This window comes from Alligator sinensis, unplaced genomic scaffold (assembly GCF_000455745.1).
Source record: "Alligator sinensis unplaced genomic scaffold, ASM45574v1 scaffold1205_1, whole genome shotgun sequence".
NCBI classification, from domain to species: Eukaryota; Metazoa; Chordata; order Crocodylia; family Alligatoridae; genus Alligator; species Alligator sinensis.
The window spans coordinates 23738-36386 of NW_005842834.1; the positions used below are offsets into that span (position 1 = coordinate 23738).

Below are 12649 nucleotides of genomic sequence, written 5' to 3' on the forward strand. Positions count from 1 at the left end.
AGAACTCTAAGCGCTGTGGAGCTTAACAAACCCAGCATGTGCCTTAAGGAGGATACAGGGGCCTGATCAACCTCTAGCCTCTCCCCGTTGCCGCCTGATCCCTCGACGTACCCTTCCCTGCGTGCTCAGTCCACGGAGCCTAGCAAACTTCGTGTGTGTGTGTATCCAGAGCTCTTTTCGGGTTTAAGAGGCTCAAGTTTTCTACGGGTCTTGTTCGTGCGAGTTTTCTTTTCGTTTGTAACTGCAACTTAAGTGAAGTTTTTCCTGCCTACACCGCGACCATCTACGGTGTAAGTAAAATAATCTTTAATCAACCGCTACGCGTCCGTGCCTAATTCTAGTCCGCCGTGCCGAATTCCCCGACCCACGTGCCAGGGCTGCTGGCCACAGCCCGCCGCGCGCCCCCGAAAGCCTCGGACCACTCCCGGCCCGCACAAGTATCTCTGGTTGCAGCAGCTGCATGATGGTGGGAGCCCTGGGAGAGCACACAGCAGTTGGCCAGGAAGTCACTGCATGTGGGGGGAGGCAGAGGGAGTGAGATGTCCATGAGCCAGGCAATGGTGACTGCAGCAGGACAGCAGGATGAGCAAGACAGCCAGCAGGATGGGGGACCCGGAGGCAACCATAGCTTAGGAATGCAGAGGGGGCATGAATGAAGCTGCTATGAGGACCTGTCTAAGCACAGGTACTGGCTGCACAGAGAACACAGTCTGAAACTGTGCTTTAAAGATGGCTGCCAAGTGCTGGCAGCTAGAACAAAAAGCTGGAGCTCCCCCCCGGTGGCCACAGGTATTACCTCTCAGCTCCATGTTCTTGGGGAACCCTGGCACAGTATGCAGCCTGTCTGACTCTCAAAAAATTCCCCCCACCCCCCCGGCTACCTGAACAAGAACTGTTTACGAAAGACAATGAAGATGCAGTGGGAGACACACCTAAAGCCCTCCAGATAAGGGTGACAAGAGTGAAGCAACTTCCCTAGGTCTCATTTGCATCTGAGATGGAACCAGATGACAATTCATTTACATGGGAGATGAGACAGAAAGCACTTTCATTAACATTCAGTATGGAGAACAGAGAGCACAAAGCAAAGACCACAGTGAATTCTGGGATCAGAGAAGCAGGGGAATGCTGCATGATGGGGAATCTGTGCTCCAAATGCTAGTCAACCCACATTTACACACACCCAGCTCAGCATTTATCAGACCAATTCTAGTCTAGACTTACAAAGGACTCCCCGCCCCCCCGCCCCCCCAACCTCTTCTAACCAGAACTAAGCAGAAGTAAAGTCTAATAGGCATCTTGGGCCATACATTCCCCGGTCCCACTATGGGAGGCCTAAATAAACTTGATTGACTAAAACTCGGTTGCTGGGTTAGGGAATGCTGAGGCAAGAGACCGAGTCAGAGGGGGTATGGGCAACATTTGAACAGTGGTAAAGGGTTCATCACAGCATCCAGCCCATTGAAGCCCTGACCACAAATGCTGTCATACTTTTCCTGGGATGACTGCTGGAAGTCCTCCCCACAAAGTTTATGAACACTCCAATAATCCTCTTAAGTCTATTAAAAGACTACAGTAAGATCTGGAAAAGGCATGCTAAGCTGAGGCTTCTTCACAACAGGTAAAAATACAAAACTCTGATGCTGCAAGCTATCTGAGAAGAAACAATGAGGTAACCCATCCAGTATATCCGCTATCCATAAGAATTTCAAGCTGGATCCTAAGTGTCTGGTTACTCCTTAAAAACGTATGTTTTTCCTGGGTGTTAATCAGTTTCTTGAGATGTTCCAAACCAGATAACCCCTTGTCAATAGAAAAGACAATTATTTACACAATTAAAATAATGCTTTGAAGAATCTGAACTGAGGGTTTAAAAAGCTGTAAAAGAAGCAAACAGCATGCTTCAAGAGAGAAATCTCTCTGACACCATCCGCTGTTGTTCTCGAGAAGCTGGAAGAAACAGATCATCTCCCTTCAAGGATCGTGCTAAGAACTTTACCTGTCAGCATTGGAACCCGAGTGCCTTGGACTGGTGAGACCCCAGCTCTCTCTCTCTCTCTCTCTCTTGCTCTTCTCTCTAGGCATAGATTTCTGAACCTGAATTATAGTATTAGTTAAGCTTGAGCTAAATTTCCCAAATACTTAATGAAACCAGGGTAATATTGTAATTGTTTTGATTGTTTTCCTTTGCATGTCTATTATTACTAGTACCATTATACATTTCATGTACTCAGCAGTAAATAACTTTTATAGTCAAACTGGTAGTAACCGGGTGTATGTTTCCTTCTCTACTTTCCTTCCCCACTTGCTCTGCAGCAATGCTTCTTTTACCTAAGCTAAAGATCCCTGTGAAGCCTAGAAATACTGTGGGGTCTGCTCATCAAAGGCTACCACTATGAGGGCAGTTAGGGCAAAAGATTGGAACGTGCTGAGTTTGAAACACATGAGGGGATCAGCTTGTACAGGCTGATTGACCCAGTTTGGCTCAGACGTGCCCTTATGAACTGAATGCTGGCCCATGAGGGTGTCAGCTAGACACCCAGCTGGATTCAGAGGTATTCTGTTTACCTGTGTGCTTGTGTCTGACTGCCTTTTATTGTTACCTTAATTAACTGATTCCTGGCATATGAGGATGTCAGCCTGTCCACGCTGATCAACCTGGCCGGGTCAGGTGTGTCACATAAATCTGTGTGTGTTTGTGTGTATGACTGATTTGGTGACTGTAGGAACCCAGCCCCATCGAAACTGAGTCCTGCAAGATAGCTCCGTTGGGGCTGAGGACTTGCAGAAGGGAGAGATACTGCTCCATATAGAAACACAAGTAACACAAGCAGCACATTGATAAAATTACAAAGACCCTAGAATCGTATCCCTAATAAATAAGTGCACCCCAAAGTGATGGGAAAATCTGGTAACACAGGGGAACATGGCAGGGCTGGAGGGACCTGGCACTACATTTCATGACAAGTCAGTACATGCAGACTACCCAAATTTGCTTACTGTGAATTAGCTTAATGCACAGTAAATCTAGTCACACCTAAATGCATGTGTAAATGCACCCACTGTTATTGGATATGTGAAGTAACAGTCCCAATGCAATGTGAGGATGCATCACATGATAACTTGATAAGTGACAACCAGTAAAAGTGAACAAAGTCATGTGACCAAACTAATTTGTGGTTTGTTTTCAGCAAACAATTTAAAGGACCAACACAGTTGCTAGGTTTGGTACAAATCTACTATGATAATAAATCCTAGAAAAGATCTAAGTTCTGAACAGCAGCATAGTGACGCAGCTGGGTGCCCAGGGCACCAGGGACAGAGATGATCTCTGGTTGTGACTGCACTCCTTTTTTAAAGGGGAGAAATGCTAAAAAACAGCCTGCCATGTGGAATATATTTAGGGGGCACTAGAATCTATGCTTTGCATGGGATGTTCACTGATTGAGGAAAGGGCTGTTATGCAATTCTGTCTCACTAGTAACACAACATGAGATGCTTTACTGGACAGCAGACTATTTTGCTGTGCAGTAAAGTGTCACCATGTACACATGCACAGTAGGGTGCAGTAGATTAATCTACTGAACTTTCTGCTGCACTGCCAGATAGTCCCATCAGATACAAGTGGTATCCAGCAGCACAGTAAATTAGTGCACTTAAATACACATGTAGATGGGACATTAGGATCAGTTTACACTGACCCAAATTGAGCTGGAGTATATTCAGTTGTATTAATTGCATGTTTATACATGCCCACTGAGTACATATTTTCATGCATTATTTGCAATGACATAAGCTATACCACATTTAGTGTGCACATTACTAAACCCTGGCATTCTCCATAGAGTGAACTTTCTGTTTAAATTATCTGCCAGAAAATGAAAAGTGCCCTGGAATACTGGGGAAAGGTGTTTTTTCTTTTCTTTTCTTTTCTTTTCTTTTCTTTTCTTCAAAATAAAACTGTTAATCTGTCTAAAATAAATTTCCAGATGAAATAAAGAACAAAAATAGATTTGAGAGTAGAAATGTGGCAAATCCAGAAGATGTTTGATATTGATCACAATCAGTTTATTTAAAGGACACAATACAGTTGCTAGGTTTGGTACAAATTACTTTAATAATATAATAAATCCTAGAAAAGATCTAAATTCTGAACAGCAGCATAATGACACTGCTGGGTGCCCACATCTCACAATCTTAACTTTTGCATTCTTCATTTCATAATGTTAACGTTTGCCATGGAAGGCTAGGAAAGATAAAAATGTAAAGGGGTGGATCCAAGGCCATGCAGTGGTGTAGTTGCATCTTCTCGTGATCCCTAGTCTACCCATACTTTAAAACCAACTGCCAGGCAAGGCAGCAGTGTAATGGTGGAAATCGGGGCTTGGCTCATTTAGTTTATGTTAAGTAGGTCAACAGATAACCTTTATCTGACCCACCCTCAAGAGACCCTGGAATAGAGTGCTGTGTGCACACCCCCGTGCCGTGTGCGGAGCCCTGGCGCACTACCTCTATAAAGGGCTCTTGATTGACAGAAACTGTGTCTAGGTGTGTGTGGGACTGGGAGCATCTGAGCTTGGTGTGTAGGGTGCATTTGTGTGGCTGAACTGAGGTGGGACTGCGAGAGGGAAAGAAGTCAGGGTGCTTGTGGACAGAAAGGAGAGGAAGAGGGAGAGGGAGAGGGAGAGGGAGAGAGACCGAGTGGCTGGTTAACTGTGTGGACCGTGGAGGTTCTGCCCAGTCGCCGTGAGAGAGCTTCTGTCTGCCACTGGAGCAGGAAGGGTTGGCTCCCCGGGCTTTTCCCTCCGTGTGTGTCTTCCACGCAAAGTAGCGGCCCTCTGTTCTGTTTGGTAAGCATTACCCCATTCCCCTCTGGGTATTAAGGTTCTCCTTCCCGGTGGGTGTCCGAAGAAGATTAGAAGCCACTGTCTGAGGTGCAGTCGTCTCCTTTCCAATGACCAGAGCCGAACTGAATAAAGTTCCCCTGTCCTTTATAATAAAGTTCAGTCCTCCTATTTTTGTTGTTGAACTGAGGATTTGATAGATAATTAGACTAAGCCTGTGTAATTGTATACTTGCCTGTTCTTGTCAGTGTTATAATAAACCATCTTGTTTGTGTACTGTTACCAATTCTCTTAGTTATTTATTTAATAAAAGCGGTGATTAAACTGTGGGCAAAGAACCACCCCACCTCTTGGAGGGTTAATTGACAGAGAGAGCCGCTGTTTGGGCGGCCTCAGATAATTAAAGACTAAATTGATAATTAACCCCCAACAGCAGAATTTCTATTCAGGCAGTGCAGAAAGAGTTAATTGACTACATGGCTCATTATTACCACCCTGATGTTTGATAATTTCTCTCCACTCTGAAGGTGTTAAAGACCCTCTTTCCTTTTTAATGGTCTAGACGTTTCGCTATTGAAACTATCCTTTCTTTTGCCATTCCTGGTAATCCTCTCTTCTGTTTCACTGCCTTGAGGACTATTTTTAGCTGAAGTGAAAAAACTCTCTCTCAGATGTGGTAATATTAACTCAGATGTACAAACCAGGGATAGGGAAGTATTGGAGGCACTGTCAAGATGCTCAAGAAGGCTGAATATTGGGTAATGAATGTATGTCTGAATAACAGGAGGCAACTGACTCCCCAGCCCAGCCCCTGACTTCTTTACTTTTCATTCCATCCAGGAAGAGCACACACCAACTGCTGAAACTTCCTTAGCCTGACGAAGGGTTTTTGAACCCGAAAGCTTGCTTAATAACTTTTCTCCAACTATTTGGGTTGGTCTAATAAAAGATATCAAATTCACCAAAGGAACCTTGTCTGAATAACAGATATACATTTAACTATAATGACTACATGACTTTTGACTATCAGTATTTTTACTATTTTTAACTTTATAATCTAGGAAATTTGTGCACATTCCAATCATTATATTTGTTTTTCTTTGATTTTAAACTGAATATTAGTGCTAGCTACCTTGTATATTACTAAAGTTTCTAATTTTTCTTTGATTGGAGAAAAAATATGTGTTGTGTTATATGTAATGATTTTCCAAAGCATCTGCACCCCCGCCTTTAAAAATCCCAGTCTGTACCTGCATGTAAATATGAGCCCTCGTGTGAACCCCAAGTCAGGAAATCTTCATTCATTTTGAAAAGACATTCCAACAGTAATTTCCATTGTTGAACAAAGTATGTACAGAAAGGAACAGCAGTTATGGAAGAAAGAGGAACTAGAGCAGAATCCAATTTCACTTTATAAGCCCAGATGTTATTTTTCCAGATGCAGAGTTGCCAGTTTTGGCTCTTAGATACACAGTCCTGAGTTCAGTCAGAACTCAAAACTATTTTCTGTGCACAAAAGAACTAGGAGCTGCCATTTACTGGGTCCATCCTGCTCAATATCCTGTCACATACAGTGACAGAGTGGATGCTGAAAGAGAGAGTGAACTGGGTATGACCAGGGAGACAAGGTTCTTCGGGCAAATGTGACATCTTTTATTAGACCAACACCCCTGGGTATGACCAGGTTATTTTTCCCACTGTTCCTCTCACTTGCAGCCTCCAGCATTTAAGGTCTAGGAAGTTCCGATTCAGAGACTGCAGCCTGTACTGCTAACTCCCATTGCACGCGCCCAGCAGCCACGTGGATGCTTAGGCGGTGACACTGCACTGATCCTGCTCCAGGTGGAAAGGGCTACAAAACGTCCATATCAGGCTAGAAGACTGACATTTGGGCATGGGGAGGAAACAGGACGGTGCCCTGATTGTCTCTAGTTTTTGCACTTGCTCGAGTCTCACGTGTAGCAGACTCAGAGCCTAGACAGGGCTCCGCTTCGTCCATCCCGAACCGGCGCCGAGTTTCGCTGAATTCCCGTGTAAGTGGAGCGTGTCAGCGCGCTGACTCCAGGTGCTGCTGTTGCCCAGGGAACCTGTGACGTAAGCAGTCGGTTCCCCTCCCTCGCAACGCAAGCAGAAGGGTGTCATTGGAGAGCGCGATGGCCGGGCATGGCAGGCGGAAAGGTGACGCGCGCCCGGATTTAAACCCGGGCAGGTCGCAGGCGCTCGGACGCTCAGTTTAAAAGTTGTATTCAAGAGGACAGTGGACGAGCAGCAGAGGCAGAGGCACGCAGGGTCCCCGCCCTGAGAGGCGGAGGAGAGCTCGGCTGCCGGACCCGTGGCTGTCGGCTCGCAGCGCGGGGTCCGTCCCGCCGTCCGCAGCCACGTCTCGGGGCGCGGAGAGACGTCACTGCCCTGGAGGATCCGGAGCCCGGCGCCTTTTGCAGGACCGTTGCCCAGGGCTTGGGGCTGGGTGTGGGAAGGGCGCCGGCGCGGAGAGCGTCGGGAAAAGGGAGGAAAAGAGCGGGCCTGCGGTCACGGAGGAGCCGCGGGAGGAGCCGGGGACCAGCGGGGACCTGCGTAGGAGCCTGGCCTGCCGGCTCCCCGCCTGCGGCAGCCCCCCCCCCGGAAAAGCGGATTCCCCGCCTGCGTGGAGCCGGCGGAGCGTGGGGCGAGAGCAGGGCGCCGGGGGCTGCGCGCTCCTCACCCTGACGTTGATGTCGGTCCCTTGGTCTCCTGCGGCCTGAGTTGAAAGTCACCCTTAGAAGTCGAGCCGGGTGAGGAGCGGGGCAGGCCCCGGCGCTGGTGCAGGGGAGTTTAGAGTCGCGCGTCCCAGGTGAACTCCAAGCGAGAAGCAGCCGGGCCCCGAAAGGTGCACCCTGCCCTATCCCCCTCCTGCGGCAGCGTCGCTACTCTGGATCCCAGCGACAGGGCCTCCGAGTTCGGTCGCAGCTTGGCGAAGAGGGAGCTTTCCAAATTAAAGGGTCCTTGGAGCTCTTCTCTAGTGAGATTCCGGTTACTCGTCGATCACTCCCTGCCGTCAATCCAGCCGATTCTGACGGCCCGCAGTGCTTTTGGGGGAACTCCTGGCTGCGGAGGAGGTGTAGACCGCACCCTACTCACCCACTGCTCTGTGGCCTTCTTTGCTGATTCACACTTGTCGTTGCTTCTCTTGACGACACTTTTAAGAAGAGGAATTCACCAGCCCTTTTACTGAGTTTGTGGGCTCATATTTGCCGCAGAACGCTGCAACACACGTACTCTCGGCCGCCCAGTGCCTCGCACTTTTGTGCGCACTCCAGGTCACTTGGGTTTTTAAAGCTGGTCACTCTGGAACCGGTTTGTGCAGAAGCCGGTCAACTTATGTCCAGTCCGTTCTGGCAAGGGAGGCCTGCAGTCTGTGTCAGAGTCATCCTCGCGAGGACATAGGAGTTTTCCCAGGTGCCAGGTTTAGCCAGGTTCCCTGCCTTACTGGAAGCCCGAATTCAGGACGCCTCCCACAAGGAAGGAGAGGTTCGGTATGAATACCTGAGATTTGCATTCTGCTTTCCAATGGGCAGATACTTCTGTTTCTTGATTGGATGATATAAAGTTAAGTTTTGTGTAGATTAGTAGGTTCTTTCAGCACAGGCTATATAAAATGCACAATATAAAGTAGTACTTTCTCAGGCTTACACCTAATATCCGCACATATGATGACAAATACGCAGTCGCTGTACTTAACACCTAAAATAAATTGAAGGGAGGGAGGTATGTCTGTATCTTGAAAATATGTTTCCCTTCTTCCCTAATCTTGGTATGTGTTAACGACCCTGGTGAGAAGAAATACGAAGCTGGCTCCAGATCTCTCTCTTCATTTGGATTTACATAATTCCAACACAAACGTTAAATCCTCAATGAATGACACATTCAGAAACCCGTACTTTCTCTTACTATTCAGCGGATTGGGGAGGAAAATCAGGAAGAAACGCTGCGGGATGTGTTAATTCAATTATGCATCTGAGATTTACACCCAGATGGCCGGCAGCGGAGGCACGCTGCCTACAAAATATACGCAGAACCCTGATGTTGGACGGAAACCCAGATACAATATTGGCAAAGAATGTGTACAAGTTTGTCTTCCTCTTCTGCAGAGCCCATCAGGCCGTGCTTTTAGAAGCTGGCAAGTAATGAATGTGTCATGGTGCAGGCTGGCTATGCTGTGCTTAGTCCTAGGACTAAGGCACAAACTAGATCGGCTACGGCATCTTGGCCACGAGCAGTTATTCGGTTGTGATGTCGATGTTCTTGGAGGACATTAACACGTGCTTTTAAAAGAGAAAACACAGCCCGTTTGAACAGGCATCGCAATCAGATCGCAATCAGAGCAGTTTCTTCAGTGCCAATTACCTTTGAGGAAACTGTCATTTCGGTAAGGCGGGGCTAACAGTCTTTCTAGGAACCCACAGGCCGGATACTGAGGTGATTTTTACATGTTTGAACGGTTTGCTGTTGATATTTTCAGAATATTTTCGGCAGAGGGGCAGTGTCCGAGCCTGTGTCCGAGCAGTTTGAAAGGTGCGGGATGGTGGTGCCGTTTGTTTGTTTGACTCCCGATGTCTCTGTTGTCCTCAGGCGGGACTCGGCCAAGCTCCGCAGCAGCGTTTCTGTTCGCTGCACAGTCGGCGCCGGCCTCGGGACTGAGCTGGCGGAAACGGAAACGTGCAACTGCTTTCAGAAAAGGATCCCCCCCCTGCCTATGCAAGAGATTCCTTCATTCAAGTATTTGCAGTAAAGCGGTGTCGAGGAGCAGCAGAGGCACGCAGGATCCCCGCCCGGCCGCGCGCCGCCGGCCCCGCTAGCAGACTCGTCGCTCAGCGCTGGAGGATCCGGAGCCTTTGCGGGAGCCTTGCCCAGGGCTTGGGGCTGGGTGTGGGCAGGGCGCCGGCGCAGAGGGCATCGGGACGAGAAAGGAAAGGAGTGGGCCTCTTCAAGCCCCCGCTTCTCCCCGCCCCTCCGCTGGCCCACATACCCCTCCGTCGGCATCGCTGCACCGAGTCCCAGGGCCAGGGCCTCGGGTGGCGTTCGCCTCCCGCCGCCCGGCCGAGCCTGAGTGAGCGCCGGGGCTGAGGGGACAGCGGCGGCCCCGGGCACTTTTGTCAGAACCATTTTGCACAAAGGTCGGAAGTGGCTCGCAGGGCCGGGGGGGCGGGGCGGGGCGCGGGAAAGCCAGGGGGATTCCGGAGCGGGAAGGTAGCGGGCCGGACTGAAGACCACTGATTCCCGTCGTGGCACCAGCCACGGGTTCCCAGCACAGGCAGGGCATTCTCATCCCAGCTCGAAAGCGACCGTTTGTCTAGGCCGCCCCGTTCCCGCCCCCGGAGTGGCGCGAAGGCGCCCCCGGCCCCCGGAGAGGACTTACAGGTTGGTGCCTTGGAGCAGCGGAAGCAGCCCTGGAGTTTCCAAGCCAAGCGCGAAGCGGCGCGGCCGAGGTTCACCACTTGCCAACAGGAACGACCGCGTCGCTGGGCTTTTAAGGCCCTGAGCTCGGGGCTTAAGGTTTTCCGGCGGCGATCTGGGCTCCAGCGGGGTCTCCTTCCAGCTGCTGCGGGCGATGCACGGCGGATGGTCCGTGGGGGTGCTCATGGTCTAGGCCGACGCTGCTGTCACTGAGCTCGTGGCTGCGGTGAAAGGTCCCTTGATCTTTCCGTCACTGTCCCCATCCCACGGGGCCTTGGGGAGACGGCGTGGAGGACCCAGCCAGATGGGCTCAAAGCCAGCTGAGGGGCCAAGTCTCCTCAGGCTTCTCTGCACTTCTGCATCTCCGTGGCTGGAGGGGCAGCGACATGGGCAACAGATGAACTGAGTTTGTGACCCCACAAGTGGGGCAGGGATGAAAGGAAGGGGTTTCCTGGTCTGAGAGACCAGCCTTTCTGTGTGTGCGGTGCGGCGTGCCGATACCGTAATGGGTCTGGTGGCAGGGGGCCTTTGTACGGGTGTGCAGGCTGCGTGGGTGTAGTTTTTGTAATGGGTTATGGTTTTTCTTTGCGGAATGATACTGAGAGTGTAGATCTATCTATCTATCTATCTATCTTTACAGTTATATATATTTATCGTCCAAGTATCACTCCACAAAGAAAAACCATAACCCTCCAAAAATTCTGCATCTCTATCAGGGCAGTCTGGTGCCCTGCCTTTGTTTAGAGTTATCCTAACTGGGCATCTTTTCTGTTGAGCTCCCTACTTGCTTGAGAATCAATCAGCTGATAATTAGGAAGATGTTAGGGCCTTTTCTCCTGTGAGAAAGCCTTGTTTTATGTCCAGGCATCCTTCTACCTCGGCGTTGGCTGCCTGGTCCCAGCTTGGCTGCTGTTTTGAATGCAAGTGAAGGTCTAGGAGAGGCTGTGGCTGGGGTGTTCTGCCTCCCGCCCCCGGGCCTGCACTGTATTCGGCCTCTCCCTTCCTTTGGACGCCTTTTCCTGTGTCAGGATTCCCTGGAGGTTTCTCTGAGCACTGGGTCTCCCCGGGATCTAACAGGATCGGAAAGGAGCTTCCGAAGTCGAAAGTGCCTCTGGCGCCTTCTTCTGGGATTTTGTCTGCGCCTTCATCATGAATGCGTTGCTGTCCTATTCAAATGTGGTTGCCAAGTGGGCGCGCGTCTCTCCTTCCCATTGAACATAATGTTTTACCGATGTGATCTGTTTTTCCCCCTTTCTCCAGTTGTATCGGTGACATGTTCGGCTCCTAAGACACAACCATGTCTTTATCTTTTCTTGCCTCCTACTGCAGCAGGCTGTGCTTCATTCCTGTGTCGATGACCCCTGGGAATAAGATCCTTTGCAGAATTTAGTTGGTTTTCGTATGAGTCGTTTACCATATTATGTACACATAACTTTCAGGTCAAGAATCTTAGTAAAGCCTCGAGGTCTAGGGCTGAGTACATTTAGTGAACCTTCCTTAGGTTCACAGAGTCTGATGCAGAGATCTTTGAAGACAATGGAAGGATCCTTTTCTAGTCCAGTAAACTATAGCTAGGGCTCAATGATAGCACGGAGGATTTGCTCTGATTAAGAAGGCATAACGGAATACTTGGCTTCTTCTTTTCATTACGATCTCATTTGAAGGCCTCAAAGTCTGAGATTTTCTCTACCTCTCTGATTAAATTCACTGCCTCAATTTGCTTATTATGGGACAAAATGTTTCTACTTTTTCTAACTAATATACTTGACAGAAATATGCTTTTTGACTGATAATATAGATTATGAAAGGTTCTTAGGAAAAATGCCACATTTCTTGGCCTTTTTTACTATCCATGCCAACCATAGTCTCCGAAATATTAAATCATCAATAACAACAATAATGGAGCTTGTCGTGCGAGTTTCTAGGGTTCTTTTAGGGTATTTAATACAAATCATGTCACCTGAACTCGAGCTTTTGCAGCCTTCAAATACTCACTCTCCAATTCAAACAGAAAGATCACACAGGGAAATATTTGAAAGAACAAAACAACAGTTAAGCAGAGGCGGAGAGTGAGCAGAAAAAATGTAATTTACAAGTTGATCCACATGATGTCGCTCATCACAAAGAAAAAGATACGTGAGGATTTAAAAAGAGAGATCCTCGTCATGTGACTGCAAATGCAGGCAGTCAAGGAGTCCAGAGAAGCCAGCATTCGTGGCACTGGAATAAACGTACCAGTTCTTATATACTAGGAAGCTTTTCATTAGACATATTTGTGCAAATCTGCGGCACATAGGAGAAGATACCAGAGTTTGCCATGCCCACCTCCAGATTAGGAGAACCGGCGGGGCGGCAGCTGCTGCGTCTGGTGC

General features: G+C 48.8%; 1 protein-coding gene across 1 annotated transcript in view; it reads left to right on the forward strand.

Moving 5' to 3' along the window:
* The window catches only part of LOC106722890 (protocadherin alpha-9-like), a 27025-nt gene that overhangs the window by 554 nt on the left and 13822 nt on the right, over positions 1 to 12649 (forward strand). The window contains exons 2-3 of the mRNA XM_014525571.1: positions 9343 to 9395; positions 9453 to 9539. Of these exons, the coding sequence (XP_014381057.1) occupies positions 9343 to 9395; positions 9453 to 9539 (140 nt within the window). The remainder of the gene's footprint in view (positions 1 to 9342; positions 9396 to 9452; positions 9540 to 12649) is intronic.